This window comes from Medicago sativa, chromosome 5, assembly GCF_051527215.1.
Source record: "Medicago sativa cultivar Bolivia chromosome 5, Bolivia_mono, whole genome shotgun sequence".
Classification (NCBI taxonomy): domain Eukaryota; kingdom Viridiplantae; phylum Streptophyta; class Magnoliopsida; order Fabales; family Fabaceae; genus Medicago; species Medicago sativa.
Window position 1 is genome coordinate 79,042,162 of NC_140753.1, and position 21,724 is coordinate 79,063,885.

At 32.3% G+C, this 21,724-nt stretch overlaps 1 protein-coding gene and 2 long non-coding RNA genes across 3 annotated transcripts; 1 reads left to right on the forward strand and 2 right to left on the reverse strand.

The window, feature by feature from the left end:
• The first annotated feature begins 1,856 nt into the window (after positions 1-1,856).
• On the forward strand, positions 1,857-8,506 carry LOC146925440 (Actin binding Calponin homology (CH) domain-containing protein). The gene is made up of 15 exons (XM_085710344.1): positions 1,857-2,020; positions 2,126-2,266; positions 2,389-2,559; positions 3,148-3,386; positions 3,485-3,656; positions 3,753-3,791; positions 3,938-4,006; positions 4,129-4,245; positions 4,841-5,052; positions 5,508-5,663; positions 5,767-5,966; positions 6,903-7,060; positions 7,439-7,535; positions 7,679-7,770; positions 7,993-8,506. Exons 2-15 carry the CDS (start codon positions 2,180-2,182, stop codon positions 8,182-8,184), a joined length of 2,001 nt encoding a protein of 666 aa, XP_085566470.1. The 5' UTR covers positions 1,857-2,020; positions 2,126-2,179; the 3' UTR covers positions 8,185-8,506.
• Positions 8,507-10,526: 2,020 nt separating this feature from the next.
• Positions 10,527-13,072, reverse strand: LOC146925441 (uncharacterized). Its single transcript, XR_015011041.1, has 3 exons — positions 12,896-13,072; positions 12,686-12,764; positions 10,527-11,391 (listed from the first exon to the last, which is right to left on the reverse strand). It is a non-coding gene; the product is annotated as an uncharacterized LOC146925441 (long non-coding RNA).
• Positions 13,073-16,407: 3,335 nt separating this feature from the next.
• Positions 16,408-20,697, reverse strand: LOC146925442 (uncharacterized). Its single transcript, XR_015011042.1, has 2 exons — positions 20,424-20,697; positions 16,408-17,016 (listed from the first exon to the last, which is right to left on the reverse strand). It is a non-coding gene; the product is annotated as an uncharacterized LOC146925442 (long non-coding RNA).
• Between the last annotated feature and the right edge of the window lie 1,027 nt (positions 20,698-21,724).

Consider the following 21,724-nt stretch of genomic DNA (forward strand, 5'->3'; position numbering starts at 1 on the left):
TTTGGCATAAGTAAATTATTGATGGACAATTTTTTTTTTTTTAATTTTGTAAAGGAAAATGTTAGTATGTTAGTTAATTGTTAGAGTTGTGTTATTTGCACAACTATTTTTATGACAACTTTTGATACAATTATAAATTGGGTCATGTTAACTTGTGCCCTAAAGGCACATGTTAAGCAACCCAAAACATCCAAGTCTAGAAACTTATAACATGCACTCAAAATAAATTTTGAAATTAGCTTTTAAATTCCAATTACATTAATTTGTCATGTAAATTTGTTTGATTGACCTAGAAAGACTAATATTATAAGAGATTTTCCATCTTAATTTAATTTTTTAACTATTAATAATTTGAGATATTTAATAAGAAAAGGCATCATCCAAACTAAACTAGTTTCACACAAACTTTTAATGAAAATCCAATATTTTGTTGTTATGTTTAAACTGCAATTATAAAAGAAATGATGTGTTAATATCATGATTTTTTTTGGCCTAATCCCCCTTTTCTTTTTTGTACTCTTGTTCTTTTTTTTGATATATACTATCTTGAGTGGGTGTTTTCTGCACCCCTCATTTATATATAAAGAAAAAAATAATGAATTTTTCTAGATTAAAAACCATACCTTGTCAATTTAAAAGTTGTTTACATCGATAATTAATCACAAATCACCTGAAAACATATAATTACATAATTATTTTTATTTAAAAATTATATAAGAAGATGTAACAAATTGAATTATTTTATTTTTATTTTTTTAAGAAGAAGATTGAATGATTTAGATTGAATGGTAATGTAAAATTATTTTGCGCACTCATTATATATATCCTTTAATCTTAATTTTATTAGGGTGTGTTTGTTTCAAGGTTTGTAATATGATTCTCGGGAATGTGAGATTGAAAATGCAAAAATCCCGTGTTTGTTTCAAGTTTTGAAAATTTGTTCCCATGAATGTTATTTACACATGATTTCTTCTATAGTTATTCCCATGCTTAAAGGATGAGAATCTAACATTCCCATGGGAATAAAACTCAACTTTCTATAAATTCTCACGACCACTAACATTATGTCATATTTACTGATATTCTTCATTGTTATCTGGTAACAACAAGTTATATTTTATTATAATAATTTTTTTAAAATAATTGTCATATTCTCAATTCTTATTCCACGTTAAGGTAAAACTAGTTCATACTAACGATACATGTGATCAGGATTAGAAATGAGTTGAGTCAAATTTGTCTGAGTTCGACTCGACTCGATTAGATTCGAGCTCAACTTGAGTTTAATTCAAACTTTTTTAAAATTTGAGTTCAGTTCATTTAAAGTTCACGAACAACTCGATTCAACTCGTTTACTCGTAGTGCAAGTGAACTTTGAATAATTATAATAATACTTATATTTTCATGTATTTTGAACTCATTTGTTTTTTTTTCTTTCTTTTGCACCTTAAGCACAAAATAAACTAGAAGGAAAAAGAAATATTCAACATAAAAAATTGTAAATGAAACCTCACAATTGTTTTAGGTAGTACTCCCTCCGGTCCTATTTACAAGAGACAATTTACTTTTTAGATACATTAAATAATTTATGTATTTGGTTTAGGTTCTTGACTAGATACATACATTATTCAATGTATCTAAAAAGTCAATTTTCTCTTGTAAATAGGACCGGAGGGAGTATTTGTCACTTTTCTTACAAACAAAAAAATAAAGATTAAAGTAGAATATTAATTAACTAATTAACCACATTAACTAATTGATCTAGATTTGATAATGATTGACAGATGTCAATTAAGTGTTACTTATGGCAAAGCAAAGAGTGAAATAAAAGCTTATGATTTGTTAATTGATTGATTGATTTCTCATTTCTCAATTTCCTTCTCCTTCGCGGGTCCTATCACCATATCGTTTTTTTCTCTCCACCCCAATTTTCTCACTTTCCTACAATTCTCTTCTCTCTTTCCTTTTTCACAGAAAACAACAAAAAAAATGAGATTTTTTTTCAATCTTAACTCTTAAGGTACGTTAATTGCTTCATTTTGATTTGTTATATGAATCTTCCATTCAATTTGTTGTTATTCAATCATCGTTGATTCCAATGTGTTGTTTTTCTTTGTTGGGTCAGTGTGATCTTTCAACTGTTTGATAAAATTCCTCAACCAAAGTTTCAACTTTCAACATGTCTAGTTTTGTGGGTGTTCTTGTTTCTGATCAATGGCTTCAGAGCCAGTTCACTCAAGTCGAATTAAGAACTCTCAAATCAAAAGTAAGTTTTTTTATTTTATTTTGTGATTTTAATTTCAATTTGACCATTTTGATTTCTTGATCATTGATGAGGATTTCAATGAATTTGAATGATGTAATGTGTTTCTTTTGTGATGTTTGTAGTATGTATCTGAAAGAACTCAATCGGGTCGTGTTGTTGTGGGAAATTTACCTCCCATTTTCAAGAAATTGAAGGCTTTTGCGGAGTTTTTTACTGAGGATGAGATTAAGGCTGTATTGGAAGAGTCGTATCAGAATATGGATGATGAAATTGATTTTGAGTCCTTCCTTAGGGTGAGCTCTTTTTTCGTTCTTTGTTGCCCTTTTTCGTTTACGCGCTTTTTATATAATGTTTCTTGATTTCATAGAAGAAATAGTACGATAATGGAGAAAATGCACTCATCTCCCTGATGTATGCTTAGATGACACATATAGTCATATGCTATTTTGATTTAGGAAAAGACATTGATCATATGATATGTCCTCAATTATCCGCATCTCCCCTCTATTATATAGAAACAGAGGGTGTGTATGTGTTTCATTTAAGCAAAACTAAGGTGAGGGGTGTGCAATTTTTCCAACAAATAAGAGTGGTTAGTGTTCATTTGAAAAATAGAAGGGGTGTGGGTGTTATTTTGGCATTCCTCGTAGTAGATAAGTGCAAATTCCACGAGAACATACAAGAATGTCATTGATGTTCAATTTACTTCTAGAGTCTTGCTTGACATATATATATATATATATGCACCTAATTTGAAAGTATACTTTTGTGTTTTGATTCAAATGTCTGTGTGGGAATGTGTATTCAGTTTATTTGTAAGTAACTTTATAGGTATTATCTATACTGAACCTGGTAGCTTATTTATTGACATTGAGTGGTAGGCACATTTAAACTTGCAAACTCGAGCTGCAGCAAAAGGTGGCGGTTCAAAAAGTTCTTCTTCATTTTTGAAGGCAGCTACGACTACTGTTCATCATGCAATTAATGAATCTGAGAAGGCTTCTTATGTCGCACACATTAACAGTTACTTGGCTGAAGATAAATTCATGAAGCAGTTTCTTCCAATTGATCCGTCTACAAATGCATTGTTTGATCTTGCTAAAGATGGAGTCCTGCTTTGGTAAATGATCAGCGCCAAACATAAGATCAATTCTATTTTTTATAAAAAAAGACTAAATTTTTATCTGTCTAATTTTATTGTTTATTTAACTGCTGCAGCAAGCTTATTAATGTTGCTGTTCCTGGGACAATAGATGAGCGAGCCATTAACACAAAACGGGATCTTAATCCATGGGAGAGGAATGAAAACCACACCCTTGGCCTCAATTCAGCAAAGGCTATTGGGTGCACAGTGGTTAATATTGGTACACAGGATATGGTTGAAGGAAGAGTATGTTCAATCTTCTTTTTTGCGATTTTGATCCCCTGAATTTTGACAGACTTAAACTCTTTAGTTTTGACAAGTTTCTTGTTTGTTTATTTGTAGCCTTATTTGGTACTTGGTCTGATTTCACAAATAATCAAGGTACAACTGAAACCTACTCCATTTTCACTTGCATAAGATGAGGGATTGACAGTTAATACCATTCTGATTTCTATTATTCATTGGAAAGACTTCTTAACTTATGGTTTCTTGTGTTTGTCTGTCTTTTCATTCTTTGGCAACATTAGATTCAATTGTTAGCTGATCTCAATCTGAAGAAAACTCCTCAACTTTTGGAATTAGTGGAAGATGATAAGGTGATATTGGATAATATTGTTCTTTTTATATGTAATTTACAAGTTCCGTGATATTCTTTCCTTTTCATTTGTCAGAACTGCGATTAAATTAAACCTCTTCATATGTTATGACAAAATGGCAGGATGTGGAGGAGCTTATCAGTTTACCACCGGACAAGGTTTTATTGAAATGGATGAATTTCCACTTGAAGAAAGCTGGTTATGAGAAACAAGTTACAAATTTCTCATCTGATGTAAAGGTGAGGGAAATGCTATTTCTTATTGTATGTTTACTTACTCTAATTAAAGTTGTTAGAAATGATAAAAATAAGTAGTTACAGTATCATGTAAATATATAATGCTGGGTAGCGTTAAATACTTCGTATTATCATGATGTGTGTGCATATATAATATAACATAGCTCCGGTGTGTGTAGAATACACAAATTCCATCACTTGCTTTCTTAACATGGTGTCAGAGCAACTTATTTTCATCATTTCTAAGACTCATAGTACTTCAGGATTTGGCTCCTCTAGTGCGATGAACTGTAGAATGAAATTGAGGAGGTATAACAATTAATGAACTAGTATCATAGTACTCCTTATGAGCCCCTGTTGTTCTGATTTACTAAATCAGTGAAGAAACTGTGGCCCTTTTTATCTTCTGCTGTCCTTGACAGTGTTCAGTAGTTTTCTATGAAAAATTCACTGTATTGTTGTCCTGTAACATGCTGATTACTGAATCATTGTGTGGCACATTTTCCTCACATAGCATACGTTCGATAGATGTAAACAGATACAACATGGTTCTAAATTGCGCGGGTCTATTTTATCATTGAATACTTTCTTTTTGCAGGATGGAGAGGCTTATGCGTACTTGCTTAATGCTCTTGCTCCAGAAACTGCAGGCCCATCTGCCTTGACCATAAGTGATCCTACAGAAAGAGCAAATATGGTTCTTGAGCAGGCAGAGAGATTAGATTGCAAGAGATACCTCACTCCAAAGGACATAGTTGAAGGGTCACCTAACCTTAATCTTGCATTTGTTGCACAAATTTTCCAGCATAGGTATGGTTACTTTTAGGAGGTTGCAATTGTGCTAATCACTTCGTTGCAAATTTATACATTAAGAATATTTTGGGGCATGTTTCCAAGAACCCGCTACTTTTCCTTTGCCTTTTTTTTATTGGGAAAAGGTTAGCTCCTCTAATTTTTTTTATTGGCCTTTTGAGTATCTTTTTTTGGATGAAGGGCTTCTTAGTATCCGGTTCATTATATCTTAGTATAGAACAGTTCAGATTTCTTTCTTTTGATTGTTTCCACTAGACTAGAACTTTCTCTTTAGGAAAAAAAGAGGACGGGGTAGTTGATGGCATACATATCACATAATGGGTCACCCTTATTGGTTCATTTTATTTACATTTACTGGGAACAAGTATCTAGGAGTAGTGCAGTTATAGAGTTAGGAAATGTATAGAGGACGGATCTATAGCTGATGGAGATTGTGGCTTTCATTTCTGTAGGAATGGGCTTACAGTTGACACGAATAAAATGTCCTTCGCTGAGATGATGACTGATGATGCACAGACATCTCGGGAAGAAAGATGCTTCAGACTCTGGATCAACAGTCTTGGAATTGCTACTTATGTCAATAATGTTTTCGAGGATGTCAGAAATGGGTAGCTTTTCCTTTCCTGTTCACATTTGTCCTGTACTTCTGCCTTTTAATTTTTTCATTGAACCAACTACTGGTTATGGATTTCCTTATTTCTTTTTTCACAGATGGGTTCTATTAGAAGTTCTTGATAAGGTTTCACCTGGATCTGTCAATTGGAAGCAGGCGACAAAGCCTCCTATAAAGATGCCATTTCGGAAAGTGGAGAACTGCAACCAAGTTATAAAAATTGGGAAGGACCTAAACTTTTCCTTAGTAAATGTTGCTGGTAACGATATTGTTCAAGGGAATAAGAAGCTCTTACTAGGTTAGTTTCTATGATTTTCAGATTTATGATAAATAGGTATTGTTGGTGAAGCCGATATGTTTGCGTGTGCTTTGTTTTATACTGCTACTATTTCTTTCTAAATCAATATTATAACTGAAGATAACCAATAGGCCCGATATGTTCTTGTTATTTCATACAAGGAACATTAATAATTGTTCTCAAACTATTGCAGAACTATATATTAGACCTTATTTCCATGGTGAGTGTAGATGTAGAAAATCTGATTTTCTGCTAAAAAGAATATCGTAAACTCTAATTTCATTTATCTAGATGATATATTGACAATTCAATATTATATTTCAAATCGAAACACCGCATGGAAACCAACTCGAAACTGCAATTTTATTAAGACAGTTTAAATGAGAAGTTACTGAAAAGTAGGAACTGTGTGTCTGTATTAGGCGACTCTTGATGGATTTGAGATGACAATTTCCTTTCCTCTTTTTGTTCTTAGTTATAGTGAAAGTTAAAAAAACTGTCTTTCTAGGAAATGTTAAAATGAGAGATCCTTCTTCTGTAACATTATAGATGGGATGTTGTGACGAAGTTCTGTTGATTGGTCATTATCTTGTTCAGAACTGTCGCATTAAATTTTGAAACTGATGGGAACTAGAAATATTATAACCGAAGAATGGATTAAGAGCCTATTTGAGAGGTAAGATCTGATTTACTCACAGACTAGGTTTTGGCAACCTCCCTGCCTTAAGGCTTCACAAAAACTCACTAATGACTAGCTACCCTATCCTATACCTTTCTCTCCCTTTATCATCGTTTTTAACCATTTCCCCCTCCTTGCCCGCACAGGCAAGGTTGTTACGGACACAACTCCTGTTTCTTCCCCCCTTCCCCTGTTTCCCATGTGTTATCTAGCATAGGAGTGTCTAACAGGAACATTTATCTCTATTTGTCCAACAGCTTTTTTGTGGCAGCTTATGAGATTTACCATGCTTCAACTTCTGAAAAACTTGAGATCACACTCCCAAGGTAAAGAGATTACTGATGCTGATATACTAAACTGGGCGAATAACAAAGTGAAGAAAGCCGGAAGAACATCTGAAATGGAGAGTTTCAAGGTAATAAAGCAGAAAATAGCCAGTTCTGAGTATACTGATATTGACATGTATGCATATTATCTTAAGGCGGCTCCAAAACAGTTTATATTATGAATTCACTGTTGAGAATAATATGTATATGTATTTGCATTTGCATATATCATATTTGGTACTCTTAATTTTACATTTATACAAAACAATTATCAGTCTTAGATATTTGCTCTCATTAAATGACAAGCATTTGATATCTGCTGATAGTAAAAACTAATTTTGTTAAAGCTTTAGAATAAAGAAAAGGACTGTTCAATGTTTAACAAAGGGGCAGTGTGCACAGTGGTTGCTTTGATGTTTAGACTCCAACACATTTTTTAGATTTATTAATTTATTTTCTTTTTTCAGGATAAGAATCTTTCCAACGGAATTTTCTTCCTTGAGCTTTTGAGCGCTGTGGAGCCAAGGGTGGTCAACTGGAGTTTAGTTACTAAAGGGGAGACTGGTATGTCAACTTTGCCACACCTTCAAGAAATTGAAGCTAACTTATCGAGCATTTAATTTAACATTGATGTGATGCGATAGTGAATATGTTATCTTACTAACAATAATTGAAATGTTAAATGTAATCTGTTGTACAAATTACAGATGATGACAAGAAGTTGAATTCAACATATATAATCAGTGTTGCCAGAAAACTTGGATGTTCCATTTTCCTGTTACCTGAGGACATAATCGAGGTAAGGCTGTCAATATTAAATTTAATTTTAACAGTAATTTTGCTAGTGCTCCATGAAAAATCAACTTCATGGTTTTGTTAAGTTTGGTGAATGTTATAAAATCAACTTCAATGGTTTGTTCAGATAGAATGTATTAAGTCTTACCTAGATTATACCATACTTTATTGCGCTGAGAAATTTTATTTTTGTGGCTCAAGCTTATTTTGCATTTAACCTTGACAGGTCAACCAGAAGATGATACTCACTTTATCTGCTAGCATCATGTACTGGAGCCTGCTGAATTCTGAAGAAAACAGTACACCAGAAACATCACCTGTAGCTTCAGCAGATGGCGAACATGAAACAGATTTAGTCAATGAGGTATCCGATTTAGCTATTGATGATAATGCTGCAGAGAATGCCAACTCTCCTTAAGCTGGCAGTGTGAATCTCTGTCGGCATTAAAGGATGTCTGTCAAAAGGTTGAAGCAAACCACAAAATGAGGGAGAAAAATTCATTTTTGTTTATAGAATAGAAAGACGAAGCCGGCCTCTTGGTGCTCGGCGCAAAAGAAAGAGCTTATATTTTTTTTATGAAGAACCACAGATAATAGAAGGATCTTGTAAAATTTCTTTTAGAATTTTTTTGTACTTTAGGTATATTCTTTGACGAAAATCGTATGCATTTTATTCCCAATAATAAGAAAAGGGAGGAGGCATCAGTTTATTTTCGACTTGATAGCCAAGATTACTCCAATTCGTGCTTGCACTCCATTTTAGAGTGTGGTTTTTCTATTTCAGGTCTGGACTTCAAGTATAAGTTCGATAGTTGGGGACAATGTATTTCAATTTCTCTGTTTTCCTTCAGATGCGAAAATATTCTTGGTTTCTTTTCTTAACTTGATTCTGAATATTGCTAACAGAATTTTGAAATTGAATTACTGGTTTGAAACTGAAACAGAACATGTGTATTGTGTACTCAACTCATGCTTATGTTTCATCATTAAAATGATCTTTGCTCATGTAAATAAAATAAAATTGTTCACAGTAGATTCTATGTAAGTTGTAACCTAGTAACTATGCAGACTTCAATCGGCCATGACTACAGTGCACAAATACTGAGAGTATTGCATCGTACAACACTATTTATCACATTAGGTCAAAAAGTTCCACCGATGATCTTAATGGTAAATCATCCAAACTAGATCTACTCTCCTTTCTTCTTGTTTCCCACCCTCTTCAAACCCACCTCTTCTTACTCTTGTCAACACCACTTTCATGTGAATCAAATTAAGCACCTTTTTTTTTTCTTTACCATTTTTATACTTGTTTTACATTCCTCTTGCTTTGTGGTATGATTAATTTTCAGAGCATGAGAAGAGTGAGTGAGTGATTCACTGCTCAACGATCCTTTCTCTGCCATCTAACTATCCGACGACTAACCCCCAACGTCCTCCGCTGTGGGACTACGAGTAACCTTTGTTCCTTCAAACTCTTCACATATGACATTTTTGGCAAGCACGTAATTTACATGAGGTGTGGCACCCTTGAGTGCCCGTCTACAGATTTATGAAGCTTCCCCTGCCCGTCTACTCATTTTTGTTTATAAATGGAAAAATTATTTAATAAACACACAACAGAGCACAGGCAGATGGATTAGGAAGAAAAATAGGAGTATTAAATGAAAATAACTAAGATGTTTTCTTGGTCTAAAAGATTTGTGTTTTGTTTCTTATAGAAAAGACCGGAAAAAACATGCATTAATTGTTAAGCTTAAAAAAACAGCACCCCAGAAACATCAGAAGAAAACACCCCAGAAACATCGTATGCACTTTTCCCCAATAATAAGAAAAGGGAGGAAGGCATCAGTTTTATTTCTTGTGCTCTGGGAACCATTTATGTTGTCACATGTATGATCTATGAACATGAAGAGCGTATTTCATATAGTAGAGTGCTACTTTGTTAACAATCATACTCATTATATTGTTCCATGACGTATCTATTTTTCTTTTCTTTTTTTTTTTCCTTTCCATATAGACATCTAGCATGTACCAACTTCCTATTCATCCAATCACAAAGAAAAGGTATTTTGTTTCTTTCACTTTATCAATTATAAGCTCCCGTATTAAGCAAAAATTAACGAATCGTCATGATTTTAAAAAATGTTAAAGCATTAATCAAGATTAAACAAATCATTATGAAATTGTCGTCTTTTTTGAGTTTCAAAAATATTAATGCATCAATTTAGTTCTTAAACTATCATTATTTCTCATATTTAATCCTTAAACAATATAGATATAATAAGTAGCTCTCGTAATATATGAAATCCCTCAAGTTAGACCCAAAAGTATATGAAGTTCATCAATTTAGCAACTAACATCTTAATATCAAAGAGTAAATTGACAGATTTTATTTATATGCTTTAAAGACTACTTATTCTACTAATAAAGTTTATGGACTAAATTTTAGAGAGAATGATAGTTTACCGACTAAATCAATGATATATTCATTTATACAAATACTCATTGATAAATGCAGGTCGTGTCCTTTTTAGTTCAAGACTGAATGCCACGTCTATTTGGATGAATTTCATATTGTATAACTCTTTTGGTAGGAAAATTTATTTATTTATTTATTTGAGAGAAGGAATCATAGCTATTAGCTATAAGTTTGAATTCAATATTGTTCAGTTAGTGTTAATTTTCAAATACATAGCTATTAGCTATAAGTTTTTCAAGTTTAATGCTATTTTTTTATCGCATATAATCAGACCAAGGTTTGGATATAACATCAATTTTAATTTGAAACAAATGAACACCATTTTTTTTTACACAAAACTACATAAGCTTCATTCAAACTTGAAAAGATTGCAAATCAGTCTCCAAACGTGCTATTTTTCGTTTTCTGAGTATATGACCTCTTATCTTTGCACCCCACACTCCATGAAAAAGAGAAAAGTATTGATCAATCCTGCTGTTATAAAATATGACATCCATAGAAGGAATAAGAGAAAAGTTATGAAAGTATTGTATTGATGAGAATGAATATTGAGAAAAGTTATCAATAGTAAGGATACTTTAACAAGCCAAATCTTGTTATAAAGCCAAATCAGCCTCAAAATTTCACTTGTTCCTTTCACAAACCAAATCCAACCATATTGAGTAGCCCAACCAATCCATGGTTTTGCAATACATATATGATTGGCTTTCTATGAACATCAAGTGGTTGTTCAATTGCAGTAAAGATGCAAAGTTCAATATGTGAGGCAAATAGAACATGAATAACCAAAACATTGCTAGGTACGTAGATGTAAAGATGCACTCCATGATTCCAAAGTTCCAATAGTAAAATATGACTCACACAAATCCAAATCAAGAGAAAACAAATCTCAACACGAGAAAACCATCCCAAAACAAAAGTAAGAAAAGCTTCATAGATTTCAAAACATGAACACATTTGGATTGCAGTTTTGTATTCTTCATAACATGTTAAGAACTCCAAAATAGAAAACCATCAATATAATACCGTCTCCAAGTAGCAAAACCAGAAAGCCACAAACAAATCTTCCTCACATATCATTCAACTCCATGAGCAAGGTCCAATCACCTTGTTTGTTGCTATTCTCCTTTTTCTCTTTTCCACCTATATTAGTCATACCACACAATATAATTTTAGGGCAAAACGAAACCTAACTGAAAATCAATTTGTAAGGTAGGTTGATAGAATTAGTGAATTGATTATACACAGCACCATATACAATTCAAACTTTCATGAATTAAATCACTAAGAGAATTTCAAGAATTAAGAGTTGACTATAGTTTTTACTTTATTTTCACTATAAAAAAAAATAAATAATCAATCATTGCCAAAGAACGCTTCAAATCCTTTGGATCTTCTGCCTCTTTTAATTCGTTAATATATATCTTTCACAAAGAAAAGTTAGATAGCAGTTCAAAAAAAGTATTCTAGATGTATTATGCTTACACTATGACAAAGAAATTAACAATGAGATGCATAATTACAACCGTATGTTTTTTGAATGCTGTGATAGTTGGTTTCGTGGGACCCGACTCGTAATAATTCATTGGTAGAGCTTGTAGAATAATTGAATTAGATCTACCCTCTTATGGATCCACACCAACTTGTTGATAGTTTTTTTTTGACAAACTTGTTGATAGTTATGATCTGCTTTATTTACGTAATAATTCAATTATTCAACAAGCTCTACCAATGAATTATTATAAGTCGGATAACATGAAACCAACTATCACAGCATTCAAAAAACAAATGGATGTAAGTATGCATCTCTCATTGTTAATTTCTTTGTCATGGTGTATACAACTAGAATACTTTTTTTTTAACTATTATTTAACTTATCTTCCGACAATTATATATTAACGAATTAAAAGAGTTGGAAGAGCCAAAGGATTTGAAGCATTCATTGACAACGTTATTTTTTATGATGGTGAAAATAAAGTAAAAACTATAGCCAGTTCTTAATTCCTGAAATTCTCTTAGTGGTTTAATTCTTGAATGTTTGAATTGTATACGGTGCTATGTATGTAATGAAAATTGATTTGAAGAAAAGGTATGTGAGTTTTGGTTATTGTTTAGAGTTTACCGTTGATTGATTTTTTTTTGTTTTACAAGAATCTAGAATCAATGTATGTTGGTGTTAATGTTGGATTGTTTGCAAGTATGAAAAATAAAAAAGATCAAAAGAAAGTATATCATAAACTATATCAAAATTTGATAGGATCGCACAAAACAAACATAAATATTCTACATTAGGATTAAAAATCGTTAATGTTGGATTGTTTGCAAGTATGAAAAATAAAAAAGATCAAAAGAAAGTATATCATAAACTATATCAAAATTTGATAGGATCGTACAAAACAAACATAAATATTCTACATTAGGATTAAAAATGATCTACCTCCAATATCGGATCATTGCATGTTATCGTTGTCGTCCATTGCAAAGTAAAGCTCTTCAAAACCCTAAATAAATTTCACCTAAGAATCACATAAATTAAATTTGATTACTTTGATTGTTAGAAGATCTAAAAGCTAGGCAAATAGTAAATCTATAAAAATGAACACAGAGAAACATGCCAGAAAAATTAAATCAAGAAGGGTCTCTTAACCTTTATAATCAAAAGTCGTTGGCGCGGCCAAAATAGCTCCATCACGCCCAACTGTGTTGGTGCGATGTGGAAGTGGAAATGGTTTGATGCACATGATTTGGAATGTTGTTATGTGGTGTCAACTCTAGCAAAGATAAAGATGAAGAGATGTGTTGCGGCGGCAGTGTATTTATTTAGGGTTACTGAAATAACATAGTCTATTTGGGCCTAATGTATGGACTTAGGCTATTCGAAGTAAAAAAAAAAAAAAAAGTGAGTTGAACAATGTATAGCAAGTAGTAACTTTAGTAAAAAAATAATAATAGTAACTTAACAAAATATAAAATAACATATGGACCTCTAAAGTTAATATTGGATCATTTTTTTGTTGTCATTTTCTTTTTTAATTATATTTTATGTTTTTGTAATATAAAATCAGTTAATTTCACATTAATACATATGCTCTTAACACCCTCAAATATTTTTAAAGAAAATTTACTGTAACAAAGTGAATCTTTGACAATAATGCTTTTTACCTGATGGATAGTAGTTTATACGAGTGTTGTTGACTTCAGTTAGATAAGCTATGTCTCGAAAGTGTTTCCCAAATGAAATTTGAAATTCATATGTGGTTGTCCCTATAATTCATTGTACGTGTATTTTTTTGTTTGGTTTAAAGTTAAAGTTTTTTTTTACAAAATATTTAAATATAAATTTAATAAATCAATATATTTTTTTCCAATATCATTTACTTAAAGTGATTTTTGTAAACGTGGCTATCAACAGGGACGAATCCTTTTGAAATGATCGGGTAGCTTTGGCTACCCCAAAATAAAGCTACCCCAAAATTATTTATACTTGGTCCCATCAAGAATCAACAAATTTGACGGAAAACCACCATTCATATTCATGATTGCTTTGCAAGAAATTCTGAAATCACACACTTCACTCGTGTTTTCCAGAGATTGTTCCCTTCACTAATCTTCCGTGTTTCTTAGAATCAGAACCCAGAGCTCTTGATCTCAACTGTTAGCGCAACAAAAATTTCTTGCATATCAAGCAATCAAAGAGAAAGAAAGAAAGTATAGAGATTGTTGGTGAAATTGAGAGAGAGAGAATAGTTTGTTGTAACTGAAATTTCATTAGTGAATGAATTGTGGTATTACAACTTATTTATATTGCATAACTTGTTAGTTAAGAAACCAGCTTAACCAACTAACTAACTGAAAAGTGAAAACTAAAAAACAAAGCTTATCTAAATCTTATTAACTCCATATTCTTATTATGGATTAACAAGTCAACAAAATATACAGTAGAGATATCAGAGAAGACCAAGACATAAGAGCACTTTGTAAATAAAATATTCATGAAGATTAAGAGTGGCAATGGGCCATATACAGCAGAGCATTGTTTAAATTTTTTGTAAGAAAGAGTTGACGAATACTTAGTATTCTACCCTATAACTTCTCCTCGAACAAGGTTTATAAGGGTGTGGGTGTTTGTATAGGAATGGATGAGTTGTTTACTGTAATAATACTAATTATAATGTGACTAACATTTATGAGTTATGGTAAAATAGTGTTGTAGCGGTTCATATGGTTCATCTTTAAGGATTTGACTTTTGACTTTCTCAAGATGGAGTTTTCATCTATCAACTCTTCTTTCTTCTCTCCATCTTATATGATATCCACTTCAGTCTCATTCTTTTCTTCCTTTTTCTTTATTCACTTCTCCCACAACTCTCTCTCTCTCTCTCTCTCAAATTCTTTAGATATTTCGCCATAAAAAATATTCTTCAAATCTTTTCTTTTTAGCACGCTTTTTACTCACCTGTGTGGGTTGCTTATTTCTTTTCTTTTTTGCATTCATGTGTTGCTTATTTTTCTTCTTTTTGTTTGTGTAACATGATTAAAACCCTAAGTTCACAAATTCAATGAATTTATTTATTTGAACATGGTCGTGACTAATGTTGCTTATGGAATCGTCCGCATGTCCACGAGTAACGAATGTTGCACCTTATTTTATATCACAAACTTTGGAGCCGTGTGAGTTGTTATTATGTTTTCTCTGAACTCAATTATCATAGTATTAACGTTGTTATTTGAATGGGCTTTCAAACATCATTCATGGCTCTTCTTTGTAAACTTCATTTAATTTAATTATAGGATAAATAGTTTTCCTTGATTTTTATTAGTTTACATTTTTATTTGTCTCAATAATGAAAAGTAATTAAAATCAGAGAAAATATTTCTCCTATAATTAGATACAAGATATAAAAAGGAAAACTTACAAAGTAGGACCATGAGGTTTGTCCGAATCATAAAACATTTGCTTTCCCATTAAGATAGCAATAATTGCCCTATAATAACTGAGTCTCACATCAACCTTAATATACACTCGTTCATATGTAACTATCAACAACTTGCATAACTACAAAATTTGCAAGATAAAATGGTATGCAACAATTGTTGCTTGTGGGTATCGTATCATGACGAAGACTCTTCAATAAATTACAACAAAAGCCTCTCACATATTCAAGTGAATTGTTTGAAATTTATAGATTTTAAGGTTTTAAATGGATGCCACAACTAAGAGGAATCGAAAACAGTACCACGTGAATGCAACGTGTCAAGAAAGAAAAAGAAAATTTTGATTTTGATTTTTTTATCAACATTTTATTTAACTCCTAAACATATTAATTTGTAAGTAACAAAAAATAAATAAAGTAGAGTATTAATTCTAGGTTTAATAAATATGTATCATGTCCCCTAAAAAAAGAATCATGCAAGAAGAAAAAAAAAAATCGATTAAACTCCTAAAAATATTTAGAAAAAAAAAAGTAGACTTTGACTTACAGAACTCACTAGAGTTAATGCATGCCTTAATAAGGTTCAAAGATTTGTTGAAATACACATTTACAAGTGTATCTCTTCTGTCTATATTCTCTGGTTCTTACTTTTTCTCCTATAATGTGCAGATGGGCACTCTTGTATACGTCTGTCTGCTCTTTTTTTTTTGTTGCGCTAACGAGTTGATATATTTGACTATGTTTTTTTTTGTGTAAGTTAATTACAATTTATCTACTATTTAAATATTTCACAAACCATAAAGCAAGTTTTTTTTTTGTCAAGTAGCCTAGTGGCTAGAGCTCACACAATTTAATCGTGGAGAAGTGGGGTGTCCGGGTTCGAACCCCGGCCCATGCATATAATATGCAATATCCCAACCAACCAAGCTAAGCTCACAGGAATACCATAAAGCAAATTCTACCCAGTTAAAAACATATAGAAACTCCGAAAATGAAAATATATGTTTAGTGTATAAAAATTTTAATCATACTTTTGATATTATTTTAGATTGTGTGTCAGAATATTTGAACAAACATGTATCATCCCTTAACTACATGGCATTTTTTGCCCCATGTGTGCTACATTTTAATGTTCTTTGCACCTTGTCTTGGTGATTTCAACTATACAATGCCTCTTTTCTCAAAGTGGTTTATATACTTATACTTTCTATTTGATCGAAGAAACTTTACGTAATCATGAAAGAATTGTTTAATTCTATTACTTTGCATACAATATTCTCTTATTCTATTCTTTTCTCTCCGCTCTTTCTCTACATCTCTCCTTTTTCTGATAGGCTCTAAATCTCTCTCTTTTGTTGTCAATAATATGTTCTCTTCCTCTTAACATTTAATAGGTGGTATAATAGAAGAGAAAAAAATGAGACTGTAATACAATAAGTATGGGTAATGAAGGGTAACAAAAACTTGAGGTCTACTAACACTCCATGGAACTTGCCTAGTATATGGCATCTTACCCAGAATATAGAGTATGTGTTAACATCCTTGATTCACTTATAGGATGGTGTTTTTTGCAATAACATTATTCCCACGTAATTTTTTTGCACGTGCAGTCAATAAACATCACCATCGCCTTCTTCTTTTCTTCCGGGATGTCTATCTCTTTCTCTACATTATTGTCATTATCGTTGTCGCCTTGTCTACTCTCTTCCCCCGCAACTACGTCTTAACGCCTTGATGTTACAATGGCCATGTAGCCCATTTGCTCATCTATTTTTCTTAATTATTCTTTCATTTCCTCTGTCTTTCGGCAGCGACGCGTGAAAAACACCATCCACTTTGAAATGAACAAAAAAGGTGAGCAAAACTACTTAAAAGTAAATTAAATTATATTAATTAAACAATGTATAAGTTTCATTTATTTTTGCTGCAAGAAAAATGTTTCATTTATTCTTGAATAACCATGCATAATTAGTGGGCATGGAGCCAACACCTTAATTTGAATGTTGGAGAAACTACCAATATTTCGGATGCAACTGAAAGCACTGGCATTAACAACAATTTTTTATGAAATTATATGTTGGATGTTGTTTGAAGATCGTAGTTAGTGATTGTTGTTGATGATGAAAGATAGTTGAATTTTTTTCAATTATTATTACATTATTAATAAACTATATCAATAATAATTATTAATTTATTATTTTGAATTATGCAATGTAATCCTTCATAAAAGGTGGTCGTTTTTTAATCATTTGATAGCCATCAGTTGCTTTTGAATCATTTGATAGGCTAATTATGTAGCCACTACTTCTTTTCAAATGTATGTTTGTTTTATCCCGATATTCCAATAAATGATACATATTGGAATATCCTATCAGATGATTCCAAAGCAATTAGTGTCTACATAATTAGCATATCAAAGGATTCAAAAGCGACCACCTCTTATAAAGGATTACATAGGATATTTTACAATAATAAATTAATAATTATTATTTATATAGTTTATTCATATTGTAAAAATAATTGAAAAAAATTCAACTATCTTTCACCATCATCAACGATTGCTAACTACGACCATCAAACAATATCCAACATATAATTTCCTAACAATTTTCTATCACTGCGCGCACTTTTAGCTGCATCAGAAATATTGGTAGCTTCTCCAACACTCGAAGCATCTGCGAACGTGGTTGGATTGCGATTGATGAGACATGCAGCGTGTTGATCATATATAGATGCTTGTCACTGTTTGAAAAAAGCTCCTCATAGAAAATATCATCAGTACTCTATTCAAGCAAGTTATCTGATAGAAGATAGATAAAACTCAAATGGACAGAGATAAAACTCAAACAACTTGAGTCTCTAGAATTTCGGTACAGAAGAGAGCTTGAAAAGTGTGACATGGAAAAACATAAGGCACCTGACCATTTTAACATAGAAGAGTTTGGTTAGAGGTCCGTGTCATTTTCAAGTCACCGGTACATTCAAGCCATTGGAGTCTTGAAAATGGCACCGACCTTGAACTAGACTCTTCTATGTTAAAATGGTCAGGTATCTTGTGTTTTTTCATGCAAAAGTTTTCAAGCTCTCTTCTATGCTTGAATTATCGAGACTCAAGTTGTTTTAGTTTTATCTCTATCCATTTGAGTTTTATCTCTCTTCTATCAAATCAATCATTGCTTGAATGGACTGATGCCGGTTTTTCTAAGAGGAGCTTTTTTCAAACATTGACAATCAGTTAAATATGATCGACACGCAGCAGGATCACATCAATCTCAATCCACATATGCTTTGAATGTTGGAGAAGCTACCAATATTTCAGATGCAACTGAAAGCACTGGCACTAACAACAATTTTTTATGAAATTATATGTTGGATGTTGTTTGAAGATCGTAGTTAGTGATTGTTGTCGATGACGAAAGATAGTTGAATTTTTTTCAATTATTATTACATTATTAATAAACTATATCAATATTTATTAATTTATTATTTTGAACTATCCTATGTAATCCTTCGGTGGTCGTTTTTTAATCATTTGATAGCCAGTAGTTGCTTTTAAATCATTTGATAGGCTAATTATGTAGCCACTACTTCTTTTCAAATGTATGTTTGTTTTATCCCGATATTCCAAAGCAATCAGTGTCTACATATTTACCATATCAAATGTTTCAAAAGCGACCACCACTTATCAAGGATTACATAAGATATTTTACAATAATATATCAATATTTATTAATTTATTATTTTGAATTATCCTATGTAATCCTTCGGTGGTCGGTTTTTAATCATTTGATAGCCATTAGTTGCTTTTGAATCATTTGATAGGCAAATTATGTAGCCACTACTTCTTTTCAAATGTATGTTTGTTTTATCTCGATATTCCAATAAATGATACATATTGAAATATCCTATCATATGATTCCAAAGCAATCAGTGTCTAAATATTTACCATATCAAATGTTTCAAAAGCGACCACCACTTATCAAGGATTACATAAGATATTTTACAATAATAAATTAATAATAATTATTTATATAGTTTATTCATATTGTAATAATAATTGAATTTTTTTTTACTACCTTTCACCATCATCAACGATTGCTAGCTACGACCATCAAACAATATCCAACATATAATTTCATAACATTTTGCTATCACTGCGCGCACTTTTAGCTGCATCAGAAATGTTGGTAGCTTCTCAAACACTCGAAGCATCTGCGAACGTGGTTGGATTGCGATTGATGGGATCCCGCAGCGTGTCGATCATATATAGTTGCTTGTCACTGTTCGAAAAAAGCTCCTCATAGAAATATCAGTATTAGTCTATTCAAGCAAGTTATCTGATAGAAGATAGATAAAACTCAAATGGACATAGATAGAACTCAAACAACTTGAGTCTCGAGAATTCAAGTATAGAAGAGAGCTTGAAAAGTGTGACATGGAAAAACATAAGGCACCTGACCATTTTAACATAGAAGAGTTTGGTTAGAGGTTCGTGTCATTTTCAAGTCTTCGGTACATTCAAGCCATTGGAGTCTTGAAAATGGCACCGACCTTGAACTAGACTCTTCTATGTTAAAATGGTCAGGTGTCTTCTGTTTTTTAATGCAAAACTTTTCAAGCTCTCTTCTATGCTTGAATTATTGAGACTCAAGTTGTTTGAGTTTTATCTATATCCATTTGAGTTTTATCTCTCTTCTATCAAATCAACCATTGCTTGAATGGACTGATGTTGATATTTCTAAGATGAGCTTTTTTCAAACATTGACAATCAGTTAGATATGATCGACACGCAACAAGGTCATATCAATCTCAATCCACATATGCTTTGAATGTTGGAGAAGCTACCAATATTTCGGATGCAACTGAAAGCACTGGCACTAACAACAAGTTTTTATGAAATTATATGTTGGATGTTGTTTGAAGATCGTAGTTAGTGATTGTTGTTGATGACAAAAGATAGTTGAATTTTTTTCAATTATTATTACATTATTAATAAACTATATCAATAATAATTATTAATTTATTATTTTGAATTATCCTATGTAATCCTTCATCAGTTGTTTTTGAATCAGTTGCTCTTCAAAATCTTAAATAAATTTCACCCAAGAATCACATAAATTAAATTTGATTAACTTGATTGTTAGAAGATCTAAAAGCTAGGCAAATAATAAATCTATAACAATAAATACTGAGAAACATGCTAAAAAAATTAAATCAAGAAGGGTCACTTAAGCTTTATACCAAAAGTCCTTGGCGCGGAAAAAATAACTCCACCGCACCCAGCTGTGTCGATGTGATGCGAAAGTGGAAAGAGGACGATGCAGACGATTTGGAATATTGTTGTGTGGTGTTAACTAAGGCAAAAGCGACAACAACCATCCCGTTCAAAAACGGGAAGAAAAAAGAGAGAGGAGTATGTGACGAATAAAAGAAACAGAGATAGGATCGATAGAAGAAATTATGCAAATAGAAAAACAATAGATGAGATAAGGATCGACAGAAGAAATTATGCAAAGAGAAAGAAGAGAACAATGGAATGGAGAAAGATGAGGAAGCGAGAAGTGTTGCGGCGACAGTGAATTTATTTAGGGTTACTGAAACAACGTAGATTATTTGGGCCTATTGTATGGGCTTAGGTTAATTGAAGTCCAAATAAAGTGAGCTGTATAATGTATAACAAGTAGTAACTTTAGTAAAAAAAATAAAGAAACAAGTAATAACTTAACAAAATATAAAATAACACATGGACCTCTAATGTTAATATTGGATCTTTTTTTTTACCATTTGCTTTTTTAATTATATTTTAAGTTTTTGTTATATAAAATCAATTAATTTCAATAAGTAGACATGTTTATATTGATACTAAACATATTTTCGTTTATATTGATATTAAATAGCTCCATCACACCCAATCTCAATCGTCACCATGTAGCACTGTCTAGTTGTGGCGCGATGAGTGGCGGTTTGCCCTCCGCGCCACCAGCCTTCCAGATCCGCCGTTTGCCTTCGTCTCTTTGAGCGGTGCTGCCGGTTGTTCTGGTTTGGTTGAGGTCCTCTAGGTCTGTCTTAACCCGAGCCTTTGGCGTTGGGTGTTCTCAAAAACGACCGTGTTTCCATTTGGGTCGTCTGTTATGCTGCGTTTCTATTCACCCGGATTTGTTGTCAACACAGATCGGGCTGTTCTCACATCGTGTTCCACTTGTGGTTTGCGGCATCTGGTTCTATTTCAGAGCAATTTTTGGTCGTCGCCTTTGACGGCTCTAAGTTGCATTCAGATCCGACATCCTTCGACAATTCTCCTCACCTGTGCAGGATGGGTAACGAGTGTGTGTTCTGTGTTGTCAAATGCAGTTCATAGGTCGGAGGATTAGGATGGTTTTGGCCAGAAATGGTGTTGTTTACTTGTTGTCGTTATCCACAATGAGTCGTTGGTCCCGGATTCGTTATCGTGTTGGCGATCGAGTTCTTGACCATTAGTTCGTGTTTGTTGTTCCATGACTCATCGCTGCTTTGCTGGGTTTCTCAGTTATTGTTCATGTTTA